The 22,740-nt window shown below is 33.5% G+C and overlaps 1 protein-coding gene across 2 annotated transcripts in view; it reads left to right on the top strand.

The window, feature by feature from the left end:
• The first annotated feature begins 1,328 nt into the window (after positions 1-1,328).
• The window catches only part of LOC111046652 (basic proline-rich protein), a 33,831-nt gene continuing 12,419 nt past the window's right edge, over positions 1,329-22,740 (top strand). Inside the window, exon 1 of one of the 2 annotated variants that reach the window (XM_039432408.1) lies at positions 1,329-1,559. In XM_039432408.1, coding sequence (XP_039288342.1) covers positions 1,388-1,559 — 172 coding nt within the window. In that variant the 5' untranslated portion in view covers positions 1,329-1,387. The remainder of the gene's footprint in view (positions 1,560-22,740) is intronic. The other variant, XM_039432407.1, reaches the window with a different exon arrangement.

The following is a 22,740-nucleotide window of genomic DNA, read 5'->3' as shown; positions in this document are numbered from 1 at the left end:
ACATCACGAATGTGCTCTTCAAATATAATTCCTTTTTTGAGACTTTGTAAAAATTTGGAAGAAGACAGTTTTGGGCTATGCCTGTTGTATTCTCCCAATTATATTTCAATTATGATTTGTGATTGTGAATAAAATAAATAAATAAAAAATAAAATAAATAACAATATGAGTGAATGGCTTTTGTACTCATATTGAATTAAAGATCATTATATCACTCTTAAGATAGTCACGAGTTTGGGTAGAATAATTTTTCATCACACTTTTTACCAAATTGAAGAGTGCGCTTTTCTTACATGAATATAGATCAATAATTTCCATATTTTCATTTCAAAGAGTGTCTCATTTTCATAATACTTTCTTTCTTAGACTTTGTCAATCACCAGAATTTTCCTCACAAGTAACTAATTATTCAAGATGATTCACCTCTCATTCCGAGATGATCTTGATACAATAATATATGATTTCCCAATTATCTATATAATCCATATAGTCCAATACTTTGGAAATATCGAATATTTTAATAATAATAATAATTTTATTCATGGAGGCAACAAGTATTTTCCGGTATGGATCTGGATTTCTTAATTTCCCTCTAGCTTCCACTTATAAATGATGGACCGACTTCATTTCTACTCACTTCCATGGTCGTCCTGATTATTTGGATTTTCCCATGTTAATAACTTGTTTTTGCTGATATCCCTCTACCCATGGATTATAATTGTCCTCCAGAACAAGTTCTAGACAAAACATGATTAGAAGCAACCCTGAAAAACTTTTCAAGTCTTTGGAGTTTTTTGGAGCCGAAAGATGCGATTCTCTCATTTTTCAAGTAGATTGACATCCAATGCTCTATTCTCATTTCTACGACCATCCTAGTGGATGCAATACCTGTCTCAATCACAGGTTTCCTCTTTGCGATTGAAAATAATGAAAGTAATGTTATAATGTATAAAAATCTTTTATAATGATGCGTGACCATCAATAATAACACTAAAATTTCAAGGGAAATTCATGTTAGTTGAGAATTTTCACTTCAAACAATCTCTCATTCCTATTTATTTTCAATATCCTCTTATTTTCCATGACAATGGCTAATTATTTCCATCCCTCACTATTCCTGGGTGATTTTCCACCTCAGCAAACTAGATGAAACTTTGCGAGAGACCACCTCCGCATAGACTCGCGGCCCTTTGATCCTGCCACAATTCTTTTCAGTTTGGCATGCCGTTCGGTTTTGAGCAGCAACTCGTCCCAAGCCGGGGGGCCCAGCCCCTGCAGCCCCCTGCCGGCGAGGGACGGGGGACGGAGACTATAAGACAGCAGCGACCCTGACATTGGAACACACTTCACCTCTTTGCGACGGTCACGCGAACTCTTTTCTTACGCAATGGCTGTCATCGCCAGGTGGTGTGTTCTTGTGGTGATCCTAGCCATCCACACCTCCACGTCTCTCGCTCACCTACAGCAGTATCAACCCGCCAGGCTGCAGTATCAGCAGCCTAGGCAACAGTATCAGGCACCTAGACAACAGTTTCGGCCATTCTTCAGACAGACGCAATGTGAGTAATTCATCTATCATCAACAAATAATCGAGAAATCTTAATTTGCAAAAACCAAATGGATCTTAAACTGCTCTCATAGTTTTTGTAGAATTTTTCTATGGAAAAACAATTATACAACACCGTCAGACAAATGTCATTCACCTTTTTCAATTTTTGGTTATATGAAGATGATAAAAGTGTAATAAGTATAAATAGTAAAATTGTGTAAAAAGTGTAAATATAAAGTAAAATTGTAAAATATTACAACATACGATGAATAGTAAATCTAAGACACAAATTTGTGGTAATCTTCAATACTGATTTTCAACACAAGTCTTCAAATTCATGATTTTCAATAATACTGAGTAATTATAAAAAGTTCAAATTGACATTTGAAACTCTACAAAGGACTGTTCATAAACTAATCTCCAAAATTATACCTTATTTTATTACGATAGGAAAGCGGGACAAAAAGTGTAATTCAGAAAATAATGATTTGTGAAGTAACTGGTCCATAATCTTAGAAAATAAATATCATCACAAAATAAATTACAAGTCTAGCCTCTCCCGCATGTAATAATTGAAAACATTATATGCTGTGAAAATGGTCTCTCATAAATTCTTCTCTATTCATAACAATTTAATTCCTTCACGAATTTTCTATAAGAGAGCTGGCTATAATTCAAGAAACTTCCATAGAGTGCATTCAGTCATGTAAGGAACCCCTTTCCTCTCCAATAAAATTGATTGTATCGAGCTTTTTCACGACTGTGGAAGTCACCTTCCAACTGATACAACTCTATCATTGCTTTATCATATTTAATGGAGATTAGATGAGTATCTCAACTAACTATTTCTGAATTAAAGCGTCTTAAAAATCTGATATTCCATAAATGACTGGTTCCTTTTGATCTCTTTTATGAAGACTTCAACTCAACATATTTATTATGCAACACTGTAATCCAGGAAACTATTCTGATATCTCCATTCAATTGAAGTTCACACAAAATAGCATCAGTTGAATTTGAAAGTGACAGTCAAAATTCAAGGCTACTTGATCTGAAAATATCAGTATCCGCTCATCAATACATCATACAATGATTCAATGATTCAATGATTTTATTACAGCCAGAAAATACATACAGTACACTAGGCCATGTCATTACAATAAAATTTCTAACAGAATTACAGATGGTAGCTGTTACATGTAGATGGTAGCTGATGGTAGAATTACATGGTAGCTCGTGCCTGAAATGGCTCATGATTGAAATTCAAGTCACAGATTTTTCTATTATTTTCAGCTCTCTAATGCGGAATTGACTCATCTTTTAACGTATTCTACTTTGAATATAATACTATTATGCCATCAATGCGAGTCTTCCACTGCAAACAAAAATATCCTCTCGAAATAATCGAATAATTGGATATCCCAGTACACTCTTTTATCAGTACATAATATTGGACAATGGATGTGTATCATGGGAGAGCATTATTTCTCTCCAGTAAAATCTTCATTACGGAATGCAGTTCCAGCCTTGTTGGCTTCTTTTCGGTAGAAATGAAATTACAAATAGATTCAGAATTCTTTAATCGTTTGAATCTGTTCAGCTCAGCCATGATTTCAGTTCCCACAAAAATGCATTTAAGAAGATCTACCATACTCCCTATGGTATTAAAATTATCTCTCTGCATGGAATATTGTTAATTCGATAAACTCACATCAAGTTACAGCACCAATAGCTTTTAAAAATTATCATCACTACTCAGTGTTTAGTCTTAAATTTCTCTCGAACCTTTCTTATTCATTTCGAAATTGCTTCATTCCAATCATTCATTAATCTTTTTTTTATCCCCATTCTTTTCATTCAATCAAAAATTCCTTTCTCTTCAAATCACTTCCACCGTTATTATTTTTAACCCTTTATTTCTTTTGATGATTTTCATGTGTTTTATTTCACATCTTCTTTCCTCTTTTTTCCTAGTTCTATTCTACATATTTTATTCTTAAAATATATATTATTCTATCCTTTTTTTCCTGCTTATTCTTTCTTATCTCTCCAACGTTCCTGCCACATTTATTCAGCCCAACTCCCAAAATAATAAAATTAGAATTATAAACTTGGATACATGGAACAAGAGGGCGTCGATGTACCCAATTCAAAACAAGAGCTGTTCTGAAGCCAACTGCCCTGGTTACTGAACCCAAACACTGAATGCTGGCTAGCTGTATTTGGCCATAAATTAAGTGATTTGCATTTTGCTTGGACTCTTTTCAGAGGAAAAAAGCCATGCTATAAATTTCAAATGGATGCTGGGAAATCTTCCAAGCAAGTATTTATGAGATAGCGGAAGGAACTGAACCGGTTTAAAACGAACTTCAAAACTGATAAGATTTTCTTCTCAAAATGCATTCTTCTCATTTCGAACTTTTGTTGAATTGAATCAGAATGGATAGATAGGGAACAGTAACATTCTAGAGTTGATAATGAGATGGAAGACTACCGATCTATTTCAATAAAGCATCCCACTGTGTTATGATCAAAATTTATCTTTGCGAAAAGATGTTGCTTTATAAATAGAATATTTTGCTCAATTCACAACATAGACCTCCTTTTGATAATCGTTGAAAAAAATGTGTTGTGTTTTGCGTAGAAATTCTCTCACAAAGCCATAAAGAGTTGCTCGCTTTGAGTACTTCTTGTTTCTAAAAAAGTCGGAAAATGTGTGAGAAGATGCACAAGTGACAGAAGCATGTAATCTTTGATTTTCCGGAACAATCTTTGAAGCATTACTTTTTCAGTCTTTCTACGTACGTGATCCTTATTTGTAATATGACTGACTATTCCAGCACTAGGGATACGCTTCAGTCCAGTTTTGATAATGTATGCCTCTATATTGAGAAAAAAATCCAAGCAATGATTAATATGGAAAGGTGTGGGGTTAGAGTAGAATACGTTTTCTTCGATGAGATCTTTTTCAGATTTACTTCTTTGAGTAATCTTTTTTGTAGACAAGTCTATTGAATTTTGTTTGGAACTCATCATTCAATGTGGTCTTCCAAATGAGAAAAGATGATACTGTAATTTTTACTGCGAGCATTAACTATGTAGTCAATCATAAATACATAAATGTATATCTATATACTGTATGGTATTCTCAAATAGGACCTTTTAGATACAAAATAGACAGAGAAAATAAAGAGGTGAGATGGAATAGACCTACAAAGTATTTTATATCAGTTTTATGGCTTCTTGATTGTTGACAAATTTATAATAATCATATTTTCCCAAATCACAGCTCAGACTACGACTCTGTTGATGTCTTACGCCAAATATAAACGATTGTGCCTATATCTTAATCCGTGAAATTCAATATTATTGTTTCTATATGATAGTAATAACATGTTTTTATATTGAAAACTTGATAATAGAATGATTTTCCATGCATTGTCCCCTCAAAACAGATTTTCTATGCTAGAGTACATCGTACAGAATGTGTTAAAACATTAAACTTGTAGAATAAATTTTTAATTAAGGATTTTTTTAATTATGTTCTATGAGAGACTTCTTCCTACAATGTTTGTGACTCTCATGCTTTCTCAATGACTTTTTTGTAATAATTTTTCATCATTCTTTTTTTTCGAAATGTAATCGATTGATGCTTGAACTTGTTCAAACTGTCCAATGTAACTCCTATTATTACTATACTTCGTACACTCTCCATTGCAGTATAGGTGTTTTTCCAATTTTCTCGACCAGGTATTGAAGTAACATGTTCTTAATAAGCTCCGCCTCAGCATTAACAGCTTTTGGAAACGACCAGATCGCCAAGTGCAGCGACCTTCACGTAGGCTTCGACAACATTTTGTACGTGTAGGTGTAGGTGTTTTCAAAATAGGTAACAGAGATGCAACACTTTTAAGACCGGTTCCAAGTTTATGGTCGAAGCAGATTTTAGTGAGATTTCGAAATAGTCGCATCTCAGTCTGGGGCGAGTCATTTTATTGTTGAATTATTCTAAGTAAACTATCATTTGGTCATCTTGTAGCTAATGCAACCTCTAGAGAAACCACAAGTAGATTGTCAATTAGAATGCAATGCCTTGGTGTCATCAGCCTCCATCCCACTCGAATTGGTCTTCTTTCTCAATCCAGTTCTATAGTCTTGATTGCGTAATCGAAATGAGAATTCAGGACTATAAATATACTTTTTCTAGAATCCTCAACTCTGATTCTCTTTCCTATTGAGAAGATTATCTTGATCAATTTTGCATTTATCTGGATTGTCATCATGTGTTTTTTATTCCATTTGATCAGAGCCTCCATCGTCTTAGGAGCTCGTATATATATATAATTCACGAACGATTGAAATATTGTAATACTGTAGATTCTAATTATAAGTCGTAGAGAAACAAGAATTTTGAGAAAATAGAAAAAAGTGTTCAAGATACAAACGAGTATTCAGATCTTCTTCATCTTGGTCTCATTCCTGAGTCATTGTTCTATTTTCAATATTTTTTTATGCTATTAGGTTCACGATTACGTCTACAAATAGTTCGACTACAATAGTCCCATATTGTACGCAGAAGATGACTAAATCCCTCTCGATTGTTGCAAAAAAGATCCAACAAACAATAATGATCTCCTTATGGATCGGATTGGATGAATCTTTATGGATCGGATTGTTCTTTGACGATGGTTATTTTTGAATCACGAACCAGTAAATAAAAGGTTCCTGCAGGCGATCTAGTCACTTGCAGTATTTCTTTTCTGCAAGTCTCCAATGAACTCGTTTCATTTTTTATACACAAGCTCTAGTCTAGACCATTTTTAGTCAACGCAACATAATGATTGATATTGCAGTAAATTATAGTTCGAATACATTTTTTCTGAGAGAGTGAAGGCTTCGCTAATTCTAAGACTCTGTTCTGCAGTTATTGATGAATAATTCGAAAACATATTACAATATTATTCAAATTTTGTTCATGTCATAGAAAGGATACAATAACTGAAATATGAATCGATGCAATAGAATATGCTAAGAAATGAAATCAGAGTGCATCACCTCATTACGGTTGTCAATCACAATTTAAAATAACAAATTTAAAGTTTCAAATTACCCAATTACTAATGCCATCTTCCAGCCGAATTCATGAATGCATCGTTGATTAATCGTCCTGATTGAATCAGCCAAACTTCAAGGTATGCCGTCTGGATCTTTCAATCATGATCGATCCGTAGCTACAGATAATGATTAGGATACATTATTCCATTTTATCTTCTTCGTATTCCAAGATATACAGAATTGGTGAAAATCTGGCTATGGAAGCAAAAGGGTATTTTGACCGTATGTTTCATTGAATATCTTATTTGAATTGAAAAAAAAATACTTTTTCTGTCGCTTAAAAGTTTTTTTCGCCATCTTGGATTCAACATATTTAATCAAACATCATTTTTTCAATTAAAAAAGCTGATTATATGGTGCATGATTTCGATACAGAATTTCAAGAAATAATGAATGACGAAACCACACATCGATATCTCTGTCAAAGTTATTGGCATCCAAATATAATGATAAATCAAACAAAAATTCAATGAATAAAAATATAAAAAAAATATGTCAGATCAAACTTTTCTGTTCAAAGTGTTGAATATGTGAGTAGATGTTACTACAAGTGTTTTCTAATACTTGAAAGAGTACCGTAAAGTTTGATAGTTTAGATTTTTTAATATTCAATGTACTAATTCATTTCATTTTTGTATGATTTATTGGTTTCTTTGAATGTGAATAACTTTAAAACAGTTTGAGATATCGATTTGTGGTTTTCGCCATCCATTTTCTTTTGAAACTCTGTATCGAAGTCATGTATCAGATCATGACACCCTCCCCATTTGAAAAATGAAATTAAAAAGTGCCTTATCATAAGGGTATTTGAACTCTATTTTGCCGTCATTCATTCAGTCCTAAATGAAGATTCATGCAGCAAAAAGTTACATTTTATTTTTGGAACATCCTGCTGTCCGTGGAATGACAGAACGCGAAGATCTGCAAACACTCAGTGATATGAAAATCGTTTCTACCAAACGAGTTAATTGCAGGGCTCTGACATTGGTATGAGACTTTAATAGAGGGGCTGCTCTTATTTTTTAACCAATTGAAATTGCTTCACTTTTGATACTAGTTGAAAAAGCTTACTACAATAAAACCAACCTAAGGTAGACATGTATGTTCGAGAGCATTGGTAGGATTAGTAAGTTCTCATAGCACTTGATGGGACATTTGACTCGCTATTTGTGGCTTATATCATATCAAAGACTTAGAATAAAAGAAAAAAGTCTTATCAACTCGATTTACGAATCCAACTTAGCTGTCTTCCGCTACTTTTAATATTTATTATTGTTAATAGATTTGTTTCATAAAAATTGAATCAGTATTGTTATTGTGAAGCCTCTTTTCAAGTTGGTAACATGAAGAAATACTAGTACTGTATTATAAATTGTTAGATCATTATAGATTAGTTATGATTTCTATTTTTCTATTTTAGTGGGCACTTTGAATTTTGATCTGCGTTTTCACATGCATCAGAGAGGTACATTATTTATTTATTTATTATTTAGCGTATGGCAGAAACACAACACATATGAATTTTATGAGCCTCAAATCCCTACAAATACACTGTATATTTCCAATTCCTTTGAAATGTGTTTTTTTTTGGTCAGGAGAACATAAGTTTGTCTGGCCGCCATTACCAGTCCATTTAGCGCTAACCAATGTACACCATTTGGAGGCGAACTAGCGTTACACACATATTTGAGTTCTAAAAACTGATTGCTGGAAAAATTTTGAGGTTAAAGAAGGTTGGAACTTGAACTTTCAATTTTTACAAAATAAAACAAAATTATCTTTACTATTACAAACATTAGGTGCATTATACTAACGTCACAAGACAGCTAGTATAGGAAAAGGGTGAATAACAACACCCTTCTGAACTCCAACTTCAACGTTTTCACAAGTCATCCCATGACACGTGGACAACACATTAATTTCTGCTCCAGAAAATTATAAAGTTAACTCCTTGAATAATATTTGTTCTAGTTTAATGTAGGTAATTTACAAATTTTTCCTTTCCTTACGTTAAACTGCAGCAACTTTAACTTTTTTTTACTTCTATTATCGAAACTGTTACTTGCACTATTCTTTATAATTCCGATCATTGTCGTTGTGTTCAACTCATTCTCCTTCTTTTTGTGTGGACCTCAATGTGGATATCTGGATTCTTCTTTCCTTCTGGATATATTTTGTTCTATTTCTCTCACAATACGACCCATCCTCATGCTTACTCTTTCACTCGCACTATTTCTCCATCTCACTCACATTTTTATCCTCAATTATTTTCCCTATTCAAATTCCTTCTCTTTCTCTACAACCCTCTTTCTCCTTCTCAATCTGGTTCGCGTGCATTCACTCGCTGTTTGCACTTTTTATTTATTTGCAAACTCCTTCGTAACCTGTCAATTAGAAACACCCTGCCAGATAAGCTTGGTAGTCTTCTAATGGATATTCTAATTCAAAGCGCAGGATAATGGAAGCAGGCAAACCCGATTGCATATTTCAGCTCCCTTATCCTACCCTGCATAATAATATATTTCCCTGCAGGGAGCTGGAGGAATCCGATAGCAATTATTCTTTCACTTGCAATCTCATTAATTAGGCATCTCAGGCTATTGAATTCACTCTTTGAGATAACCTCCTAGGATTTCTAGGATTGTCACCTGGCTTGAGGAATCTCCTCCTTCCATATTTATTGTTGAACGAATGAGGAGATAGAAAAGATTCTTGTTTTAACGTCAATTCAATCAATACACCAGTTGCATTTCTGTGAATACTAACTATAAAAAGGAGAAGTCAATCAATATATTCCCACTAGGGATGTTTTATTTTCGAATAAGACGGTCAATATTGTTTTCTTTTTGTTTGATTTTATTTTTATTGTTTTCTTGAATACATCCAGTCAGTAACGGAAATTGAAGAAGGAAGCATGCGATCTGTGGAAGGGAACTAAATTGAACTGAGTGAGAAGAATGGAGAATCAATTGGAAGTGGAGAGGGAATAGCTTGTAAGGGGTGTGAGTCTTAAGGGGTAGTCGGGGTAGTTAGTTGGATGAGGTCAGGGTTGCATACTACCTACTTTCATTTTCATTGAACTGCAAACCCACGCTTTCAACGCTCCAGCTACCAGGGTCTCATAATCAAACAGCTGGTGCCCTTCTTTGGCTTTGAATTCTTGGGTGTCGAGAGAGAGGAAATGAGGGAGAGAAAAAGAGAGAGTATGATAGAGCAAGAGTTGGAGTGAAGAGTGATACTGCAACGAGCCTGTTGCACTTCGATGCAGCTCATAATTGAGTAGACCTATTTGATGTTTCGAAACATGTTTGCTTGTACCATGAACTTCAAGACTTGTTAGAAATGGAATTCAACAAAGGAATGAATAAAAAAATGAATTTTTTAATTGTATAAAAATACTAGATATTGTCTAGAATTGTCTAGATATTGATTTATCGAAAATCTCGATTTTTGAGGTCTTTGGTTGATCAATGAAATAAATCCTGCAATCGAGAGTTCTAATGAATGAAGAAAGTAAGGATGCATAGTCACCACAATATCACCTCCACAAATATTAAGAGAGTGAATAATAATAAAAGATTGGAATACTATACTAACTAAATTAAGTACAGATTCACTTATGTAAAAATGATTGAATGCTCTTTGAGAAAAAAATATTTAGTTTCCTGTTTAATGTTCCAATATTTCAATATTAATAATTTTTTCTCGAGAATTCTAAACTACATGAGAAATCTATGTGGTAACTCATTCAATATTATTTATAGCAAGAGCCCATCAATCCTTGATGTCAACTGAACCATCTCAATAAAATATATTTATATTTATATAAATTAATACATAAACTAAGTCATTTCTTTCACAAAATCACTGTATATTTAAAATCTAGCTTTGATATTCAGTGGACATGTGCTCTTAGTGCATTGAGTCACAGTTCCCACAATCATCATCGACTGTATTAGATTACGCATTTATTAAGATAGCACTAGAAAGATCCAAGAATTGCTTTGAAAACATAGTATGCTATAATTAAATAAACTTATAGGAACTATGGTGAATACAGAACTAATTTATGATATTTTTTTTAATATATAGTTGCTTACGTTCTATTTAGTTGATCCAGTTATCTCATTTTTGTAACAGTTGATTCAAAATGCATGAATCATAAATGTAAACTATACTTAAAGCATCAAACAATATTATCATAGTGAACCCAGTATAGCCATAAACACTGCTAAATACAGCAATATTACTGTATAAAATCTTCAGTTCTTTTCTCGATTCGCCTCGGATTCATGCTGCATTCAGTTGCAGCGGTACTATCCTTCCAGGCTTCCAGAATAAATTTCTGAGTCCAGCAGCTGCATCTATGCTAGAAAATCGATAGTCTAGTCTCGTCTAGCCCCTGGTCTAGGCGAGACTATTTCCAGTTCTCACAACTTCTAGTAGCCTGGTATGAGAAACTATTTTATAGTTTCTAGTTCGTCCACCACCACCGCTGCCGTCTCACTCTCGCTCTCTCTCACTCATCTTACTTGCACTCTCTTAAGACTCTCTAAAGACTCTCTAAAGACTCATATTGCACAGCAATTTCCCTTGTCTTCCTTCAATTTATCTGTGTGGAATTTAATAATAATTATTATCATGAGAAAAATATGGGATGTTTGTTGTTTATCACTCTGTTTTCTCTCACCCTCTTCCCTCCAAATTATTTTTTTTGTATTATACATGTATAAAATCAATCCATCCAACTGAACTAATTTTACTTTACTTTTTCTTTCTTCACTTTTGATTTTATTTAACAAAGGCAGAGAGAGACACTGAGAATTTAAATCAGAACATAAATAAAATTTAGAACGATACCTGGATTTTATTATTATTTTACCATCACCTCTCTTTATCGTTATATGTATGATTTTCCTTTGCCATCCATGTTCATCGATTTTCTTGAACTGATTCACTTTACTTTCTTTCTTCACTTTCGATTATTGAGAAATTATTGAGAAATTATTAGATTATTGATTAAATTATTATAAAAAGCGATACCGGTATTGATAAGAATGTAATGAGAAGACAGTAACTTCAATAATCAATATATGAGAATGAATGTCTGTCTGTTTGTGTGTTTGTTAGTTTGTTTGCTCCCTATAGATTTGAAAACTACTTGACAGAATGGCATGAAACTTAAGGGATATGTTGTGTGAATAACGAGGATGGTTTCTGACCAGAAATTTTAACAGGGGGGGGGGCTAATAATTATTATTAATTATTAATCCATTTTACAGATCTATGTTTTCGAATTGCCGGCCGAGCGGCTACCAAAGAACGGAAAGATGATCATGATTCAAGATCATGTTTTGATCATATGATTTAGCATCTAAAGTTGTTTTAATAAACAGGTCACTCGTGCCTAATATGGCAGTTTGGACTTGAAGTGTAGTTGATGGTACCAGCTGTAGATAATGGTTCTTCAGAAGACCTATACAAAAATTATTATCATTCTTCTATCATTGAGAAACTGGAAAATGTTGGAAAAAATTATTCACCTCTTGAAAGAGAGTTTTTCATATTGCATTCATTAATTACTGAAGAATGGCAGAATAATTTCAATTTTTTTTTATAATTTAGCTTAGCTCATCCTAAATTGGAAGATGGAAAAGAAGAAAGAATATTGAATTCTTTGTGATTCGTATATCGCATATTTCCTGGACCATCTATTGACAATCTACATTATGAACGCATTAAATTCCCCTTTAAAACACTGATTTAACCTATCTATCTATATATATATATATATATATATATATATAATATATATATATATATATATATATATATATATATATATATATTTTTTTTTTTTTTTTTTAAATTCAACAATTTACTGATGGATATTATTACTACCAATTGATTGAGAAAGATATATATTCGGAATAATAAATGCTGCATGACTAAGCACATAGAAAGTCCGTATTGAGATGTAAATGAAAACATTGATTGTCAGATAAATTTCATGATTCACCAAATAAAGTCATGTGTGACATGAGATACATTGTGACTTTTTGGCGGTACGAAGTTCCCCGAGCCACCTAGTATGGTATAAATTATGCTATCTCGGTCGAAAATTAACGTTCTGTATAATTATGATGAATATGGGACTCAACTATTTTGATCAAATCTTTAGTAATACAGTAATAGAGTAATTATTATTGCTCTATCTTCAGTTCCGCGGGTAATACAGTAGTAATAAGTATAATACAGTACAACAAACAATGCAATTTCAATAAATACACTCTATTTTGAATTACAATAATGTGCATAAAACGAACTCCTTGACTTTTTTGAAATACTCAAACACAGTGAACAATTTCAATGATAATATTTGTTCATCTTTGAAACTTTGATCGTCTCAGCTTCTACCAATGGAATAAAGAAAAATGCTCATTTGTGGGTGTGAACAATTGAGAATTAATTGGCTGACAGTATAACTAGCTCAGTGAACTACGAAACATAATCGGTGAATATAGAAGGAGAACCTTACCTTTTTACCTTCTTCATTCACTGTATTCTCATATAACCAATAATAGAGGCATCGCTTGAATGTCTAATCTCATTTCTTTTACTCATAAAATGTTAAGTGGGCCGGCAGCGCCATTATAATTGATGCGATCCACAAACGGAACCATGTAATTATCGAAAAAGACAGGCTCAGAAGAGAAACAGATTGCAAACCTCCAACCGGCGGCAACGATTTAATAACGGAGTCAATATCTAGTCAACAGCTAGCCACCTTCCAACAAATCATTGTCAATAGTTCTTCTGCAAAAGTAATGAGAAGAGCATGCCTCCCTCCCACGCAAATATTACATACAACAGCGGCTCCTTTTACTGCTCATTCTGGAAATGAATAATAATATTATAATCCTTGGTAAGCTCTGCCACTGAGAGGAGAGTTAATCGTCTATTTGAAAGCCTTTGTTAAACTCTCAGTTCTTGTATATACAAATCATTTTGTTTTTGAAGTTATTTCATTTCTTCGTATACTGCTATTGGTCCATTGGTCCATAAGGAGAGAACATTCAAATCGATATGGGTGCTGCTTGAACATTATTGTGACGATGATGATGATGATGATTCCAGCGGAAGAGGTTGAAGACTTGAAAGCTAGTCACAATTCAGATAGCCTAACATATTATTTGAATTCGTGATGTCATCTCAATTACGTGGTTGTAACGTGATTAGTTATGAGTGGTAGGATGACCTATTATTATATGTTATACAAGACTTGACTAGATAAGAGTTGAAAAAGCATTTTGGGATTAGCTTCATCATCACAGATAGGAGGTTCATATAAGAATAACTATGGAAATCAGTTGGATTCTTTGATGGTTATTGTTCAAGATTGAATGAATGATTTTCAAAAATGAATAAATGTACTTGATTTCAAAGTTCTCAACTTTTTTACGTTGAATTTATTTAAAAATTTGAATGAGTATTTTGAGTGAACAAATTTATGAACTAATTCTAATCCAGTTTCTTAGTGCAACAAAATGTATTATTGAATATAACCATAGAGGAAAGAATACTTTATAATTATATTTGGATATATTTTGTCTGATATAACTCATGCTTATCATCAGTTAGACCAAGAATGAATCTATCCAGATCTGGATCTGATTCTAATTATGGATTATCCTCTAGATGAAAAACCCCAACAGAAATAGTAATAGGTCTAAAAATAAAGTAATTGGCTAATATCGCCAAGCAGATAATAAACAAGATTAGATAGCATCAGCTTGTTCTGGCTAAATGGTACAAGAACCTAAAAAGGATTTGAAAGAAGTTTATTACTCATAAATAGATTATTTATAAAATATTTGAAGATTGAGGTTATGTAGAAGTATTCACGGATCGGTGACCTAGAGATCGATCAAACCGAAGAACGTAGAATCTGACCAAAACCCCTTGGCAGAGCTTTATTGCATTCGGATGGTGTGCAATGTGAAAAAACACCCGTCCACGTGGCTAATTATTAGGTAGCATGGAATTAATATTAATGTATAGAATATTAACTAGCATGCAAAGAGCATAAATAAAAAACCAAATAAAAATAATTTAACGTATTCAGGAAATAAGAGTTACCAGGCGCATGAATACCTAATAAAATTTGCATGCACCAATAGTAAAACGGCAGTTAATAGGCGGCAACTGTAGGCCAATTCAAAAATATTTATATATATTTATATAATTGTAGTAGATTTTGTGTAAAAATTTGTGTAATCTATGTTATCAATATGGCTCGAATGCAAAGAAATTATTAATCATATAATCTAAGCAATATTTTGGCATTTTTTGTAAGATCTATTTGAATTTAATGGCGGAGGATTGGGATATTTAAATTTTATGCTAATTTGAAAGTCGGAAAGAGAATCTGTAAAACTTGAGAAGGAAGAACCAGCACTCGCCAGCCAGATGCCACCATAAGAGGACCCAAATATTTTAGAGCGAAGTACCTTATTAATAATTTTGTAAAAGTTAAAGTTAAAGTAAATTATTAAATTTCTTAAAAGACTTCGTGATGCTATTGTGAAGCAGAAGTCATTTTTCATTTTTAATTAAATTTACAACCCCTTGGAGGAGACGATTCCGGCTACCATATTCCCGGACCACATGGAGTTGGATCGACATCGGCGGCTTACAAGAAGATTTTCGACACGTGAGTGATTAAATTTGAATTTAGTGATGGGCGCCCTAGTGCTTCGAAATAATCTGATGATCAAAGCTAGCTCGCCGAAAGGGTTATTATAAATTAAGAAATTAATAAGAGTAATACTTGCGCAAGTAAAAAATTAGTATTAAAGGTATTTAATTGAAAGAAAAATATATAGATCAATATTTTAGAAATTTCTATTTAATCAAAGAAGTACGAAATCTAGGCTATCAAACGTATGCATACAATATTTAATTTTTTGCAATACAATTTGCGATAATTTATCATAGTTCTAATTCACTAGATGAATGGCTCTACCTATTCCGTCAGGTGCCGAATCTTGCACCCTGAGATGAATATATATATTCGATACAAATAAATCTACTAAATACTAGAGATTTTAATATAGATATATTTGGATTATTAGTGGCTAATTTATCAAGCTGATCTTAGAGCACATATTTATGATTGAATTATCCAAGCAGACAAGTATTAGCAAGTACATGTCACAGCTACATGCCAAAGAATGCATATGATTTCAAGATAAAGGCACATGGTAATGATTCGTGCCATAAATCTAGAATATAAAGTTAGCCTGTGATATTTTTATTGATTTCAAATATTGTTCTATTTTTATATTATATTTTTTATCGCTCTATATATATTTTTTGCCTCGACTGATCTTTGCATTATTTATGTAATATATGTGTAAAATTTTCATGGTGTGCAATTTATTTTATATTCCTCATCTCTATAGTATAAGTATCATTTATATATATTATTTATTATTATTGAATTACAAGAGTTATTGGAGAAGCCCATATCTAGGCCTATCAAGATTTTTTAAGACTGAATACTATTAGAAAACCACGCCCTAATTATATTAAATCTCATGCTTTACCGACTGATGCCAAGCAGGAGGCTAATCGTTATTTTAATATAAAGAATAACGTGACAGAAAGACATGTCGCCCAACGTGATAGGCCACGGATACGACAGAAAGACATGTCGTACCAACGTGGGACTGATGATGAGAGCCAAGCTCATCGAATAATTATTTGAAATTAAGTCAATAACCATATTGAAAATTATAGATAACTTATACGAGTTGTGAGGAAAACTGGCGAAGGGAAATTTGTATTACTTTTTGGGGAATCAATAGCTTTAAATAAAGAGAAATTATATGTTTTAAAAAAAATTTTATATTATTATTGTAGAATATATATTTTATAGAGAGAGCTATTATATTTTATGGGCCTAAACTGCTAGGCAGAAATCAATGAATAGTATTATTATATTATAAGAGCTTAAGTAATAAATAGGTTACCTGGCTTGTAATGTCCATAGGCCTATCCTCATTTGTGTCCTTATTAATGCCTTGTTGGCCAAAACTTTCACTTTTTTAACAAACACTTGACACTTAATCCATTTTTAAAATATGAGTCTCTTTTCGTCCACGCAAAGTAAGGTAGCAGACACACTGCAGACGGCGATAGTAGCGGAGATCGACGCTGAGGGGGGCGCGATGGAGTCCAACGCCCAGATATCTTCAATCACCGCCAAGAATCCTGTGAACAGTAATAAACCGTTAAATGTCTCCCAAGAAGCAATAAGAAGGGTTCTAGTAGAGGGGATGATCAAGTCATTTTCTAATAGTTTAGAAAAAACAATGACCATGGTAATGAAGGACTTGAAGGCGGAAATGAAGGAAATGCGGGAATCATTGAAGGATATATCGGTAAGAACGGGTAAGGAAACTGCGGACACAATATCAGCATCTACCGCTGAAAATCAAGAACTAATTACAACCGATTTAACAGCAAAAATAGATACTGTCACTTGTGAGTTAAACGAAAGAATAGATAACCTACCAGCACAAAACACTTCGCAAATTCATGAAATAGCTCACCCAAATTCTGATATAAATCAAAACATAATACAACTTAATTCATTGGAGACAGCCGTTGGAGAACAGCAATTATTTTCATCTGAATTAAATGCCGAAGTAGTAGAGAATGAAACAGAAGCTTCTAGTCATTGGAAACAGGCCCAAGAGAAGTTGGTACAACTTGAAAGTCAAATACATCAATTTCCGCACGAGAATATAGAGCCTATTCCCATAGCAACGTTTGATTCACTACACAGTTTCAATGAATTAGGCCGTTTTGACAATACAGACCGCTATCTCCAACCTAAAGAATTTATAGATCAGATAAAACTAATTCAATCATTAACACCCACCTCTTGGAATTTTTGGCGTCTTCGTTTGACTAGTTTATTGATTGGCGAACCCCTGATGTTCTTTCGGAATAGAGTCCATGAATTTACATCATTGGATGAGTTTGTAGCTGTCTTCCTGGAACAGTATTGGAGCAGAAGTAAACAGTTGGACGTGCTAGCGGACATTATATCATGCGATTTCAACCCTAACTTAGACGGTGCATGTACCACTTTCGTCACTGCCCTACAGTTTAAAAATTCTCAATTGAGCGAGCCCATTAATGAATCGGCATTAGCAAGTATTATTTTAAAGAAGCTACCGTATCAAGTTAGAATGGCACTCGCCACACAACCCATTACTGATTGCAAGCAGCTGATAAATCATTTATATGGCATACAGTCTGTGATGGCAATATCAAACCACCGTTCAGACCAGAGATACGCACAAAATCAACACAACTCAAAAAGTAATCAGTATACCAGCCAAAACTATGAACCAGTATCATATGATCACTCTCGATCTACTCCTCAATTTAAACGCTGCTATGATCATAATCAAAATAATTGGAATAGTAGAAGCTTTCAAAATTGTCAAACAAACCATTATCCACAGCTAACCTACAAAAGAAATTATTATTATGGCCGTGATCGATTTAACACAAATAATGATAACACTCAGAATAATTACGACAAAAATTACAAACCGCCACCTCATCAAATAAGTACAAACTACACATTAGAGCATGCGTCCAGATCAAATCACCAAAAAACACAGAACCCAACACCCAACAACCCGCCACCAGATACACAGAAAGCTACAGCTAATAAACCAGGACTATATGATACCCCCGATATAACAAGCACAAGCTCAAATGAAACAAACCAAGAAAAGCAGGACATTTCAACGTCATACACCACATTCAGAAGTGATTTACCGAAAACATTATTAGAAGAACCGAAAATATTAGAAAAACAGATGTTAATACAAGATAAACCACCACCAAAAACCAGCAGTAAGCATCAATCTCTACTAAGCATCCTGTTCCCTACCGAAGATCTCTCACCGCCGGAGAACACCAACAGCCACCAGGATCATGCACTAATTAAGGAGTTGGTGGATACAGAACAAATTAAAAATGTAACAGATCCGTGCACTGAAACTACAACCGCCTATCATTGTACCCCACCGAAGCGGACCAAGGAACCCAAGATGGAAGAACGGGAGGACGGACTACCGGATAAGAGGAGCGACCATCGTAAGGCCCGGAGACGGAGGCGCCCGAGGACACCCGACCGGCATCAGGACGAGGAGGATGGACTACATGACCGAAAAAAGAACATGCATCGCAAGGCCCCGGAGACGGAGGCGCCCGAAGACACCCGACCGGCATCAGGACGAGGAGGACGGACTACATCACCCGAGGAGCATGCATCGCAAGGCCCGGAGAAAGAAGCGAAAGAAACGGAGGAACCGCGCGCGCGCATACCGGCCGCATGCACGGTTCAAACGCCCGAAGAGGACACCGGACCGACACCGAGGAGGACAGGAGCGGACCGACAACCTGCATCCGCGGCACATACGTTTCAAGAGGGCAAACCAGCTATGTGACCGGCAAAATGGACGTAATAAATGGGATAAAAACGGAGCTACTAAAAGGACTACTACGGATTCATGCATGGGCAACAACGAAATGGACTACTTATTGAGATTTGATGAAGAATGGAAAGTGTCTAAGAAGAGTGAAAGAAACAAGGAATTATATTAATAAAATGGAAGTACCTGACTATTATATGTGGAAAGATTATATTATTAAAGAACTGATTAGTGTTTTGATTTATTGTATTGTGTGGATTACCATGGCTGTGATATGGATAAAATACTGTGTTGTGGATAGGACGAAAAATATTGTATTGTTGTTGTTAAATGGATCTATTATTGATGATTGGAAATTTAATACTATAAGAATGTTTATTGTTACAAACCTAATGAGTTATAATGAGCCGAAATTAAGAATACTAGATGAAAATAATGAAAGGAAGGATGAGTTAAGAGTACAGATTGATTGGAAAAAGAATAGATTAAAAGGAATTATCATAAATGAAGCTTGGAATTATTTAAAGGAATACACCAGATACCGGGGTTTTATATTCATGAAGATAAGTTAGTAATAGGACAGTCTCAACAATCAACAAATCAGCAGCAGATAACCTAGCCAGCCTACAACAGCTATAAGCAGAAAACCAAAAGATACGGGAAAGCCACGAAATTTCTACAAACCACATCACAGAATTTGAAATAAATATGATAAGAAATCAATGAAAACATTATTATCAAACCGATTACTAACCTTCCTTAATAAATTTAATATTGGTATAGGACCTCGTGGCAACAATCCAATGTTTTAATTCCTTCCAGCCGTTAGAAGCCTGCAATAAGGAAAAGAACAATTTTTAAATGTGTAATTAAATTATATACATCAGATAAAAAAGGACACAAGCGGGGATAATAAAATTAAAATTTGTTAATTACCTTTTTAAGAGAAAAAATTGAGCAGTTAGGTTAGTTATGAAAGTCGATAGCAAATTCTGATGTAACATGTACACTATGAATTGTAGAACAGCGAACAGCTGACCAAAGCCACCCAAATCAAATGAATGTAATATCTGTTGAACATATGTTTATAAAAAGAAGTACTGTACCCAAAGAGTTATTTATTATTGTTATTTATTTATATTTATTAATGTCGATATATTTATTTATATGTTTTTATATTTATTACTTTTAATTATGCCACGTTTGTTACCTGAAAAGACTTAAAGTGAATACCAGTTACCAAAACCAAAGAGCCATTAGCAAAGAAAGTATTGTACCTGATGTATAGAAAATTATTTATATTAAGACCTAAGAAATACTATAATATATAAGCCCAGAAGTTTATGAATCGAAATTATTGTCTAAAAGGAATCATTGATGAGAATTATGAAATGTGTGTAGTTAAGTTGGCGGCCCTGCAAGCGGCGAATTTAAAAATTACTGTGTTGTAAATGTTGTCAGGAGGAGTGCATTTAGAAGTTTATATTTATGATATTTTTATGTGTGTTGAGGAGGAGAATTTGTTATTGTTTTTGATAAAGGTATAAAGGAGATGCAGCAAATATGTCTGCGAAATGTGATAGAAGTAGGAGAGTATAATTTATAAATAAAGTATAGTGTATATCAATGTATTGAAGGGTGGGTTTTCATTAAAAACATTGTGATTCTCAAATATTTTGAATTCAAACCCAGGGGCGCGTGTAACATATTTAAATCTGGGTAGATGAAAAACCCCAACAGAAATAGTAATAGGTCTAAAAATAAAGTAATTGGCTAATATCGCCAAGCAGATAATAAACAAGATTAGATAGCATCAGCTTGTTCTGGCTAAATGGTACAAGAACCTAAAAAGGATTTGAAAGAAGTTTATTACTCATAAATAGATTATTTATAAAATATTTGAAGATTGAGGTTATGTAGAAGTATTCACGGATCGGTGACCTAGAGATCGATCAAACCGAAGAACGTAGAATCTGACCAAAAACCCTTGGCAGAGCTTTATTGCATTCGGATGGTGTGCAATGTGAAAAAACACCCGTCCACGTGGCTAATTATTAGGTAGCATGGAATTAATATTAATGTATAGAATATTAACTAGCATGCAAAGAGCATAAATAAAAAACCAAATAAAAATAATTAACGTATTCAGGAAATAAGAGTTACCAGGCGCATGAATACCTAATAAAATTTGCATGCACCAATAGTAAAACGGCAGTTAATAGGCGGCAACTGTAGGCCAATTCAAAAATATTTATATATATTTATATAATGTAGTAGATTTTGTGTAAAAATTTGTGTAATCTATGTTATCAATATGGCTCGAATGCAAAGAAATTATTAATCATATAATCTAAGCAATATTTTGGCATTTTTTGTAAGATCTATTTGAATTTAATGGCGGAGGATTGGGATATTTAAATTTTATGCTAATTTGAAAGTCGGAAAGAGAATCTGTAAAACTTGAGAAGGAAGAACCAGCACTCGCCAGCCAGATGCCACCATAAGAGGACCCAAATATTTTAGAGCGAAGTACCTTATTAATAATTTTGTAAAAGTTAAAGTTAAAGTAAATTATTAAATTTCTTAAAAGACTTCGTGATGCTATTGTGAAGCAGAAGTCATTTTTCATTTTAATTAAATTTATAACCCCTTGGAGGAGACGATTCCGGCTACCATATTCCCGGACCACATGGAGTTGGATCGACATCGGCGGCTTACAAGAAGATTTTCGACACGTGAGTGATTAAATTTGAATTTAGTGATGGGCGCCCTAGTGCTTCGAAATAATCTGATGATCAAAGCTAGCTCGCCGAAAGGGTTATTATAAATTAAGAAATTAATAAGAGTAATACTTGCGCAAGTAAAAATTAGTATTAAAGGTATTTAATTGAAAGAAAAATATATAGATCAATATTTTAGAAATTTCTATTTAATCAAAGAAGTACGAAATCTAGGCTATCAAACGTATGCATACAATATTTAATTTTTTGCAATACAATTTGCGATAATTTATCATAGTTCTAATTCACTAGATGAATGGCTCTACCTATTCCGTCAGGTGCCGAATCTTGCACCCTGAGATGAAAATATATATTCGATACAAATAAATCTACTAAATACTAGAGATTTTAATATAGATATATTTGGATTATTAGTGGCTAATTTATCAAGCTGATCTTAGAGCACATATTTATGATTGAATTATCCAAGCAGACAAGTATTAGCAAGTACATGTCACAGCTACATGCCAAAGAATGCATATGATTTCAAGATAAAGGCACATGGTAATGATTCGTGCCATAAATCTAGAATATAAAGTTAGCCTGTGATATTTTTATTGATTTCAAATATTGTTCTATTTTTATATTATATTTTTTATCGCTCTATATATATTTTTTGCCTCGACTGATCTTTGCATTATTTATGTAATATATGTGTAAAATTTCATGGTGTGCAATTTATTTTATATTCCTCATCTCTATAGTATAAGTATCATTTATATATATATTTATTATTATTGAATTACAAGAGTTATTGGAGAAGCCCATATCTAGG

Source organism: Nilaparvata lugens, chromosome 7, assembly GCF_014356525.2.
Source record: "Nilaparvata lugens isolate BPH chromosome 7, ASM1435652v1, whole genome shotgun sequence".
In the NCBI taxonomy this organism is placed as follows: Eukaryota; Metazoa; Arthropoda; class Insecta; order Hemiptera; family Delphacidae; genus Nilaparvata; species Nilaparvata lugens.
This window is presented reverse-complemented; position numbering and strand designations above follow the sequence as displayed.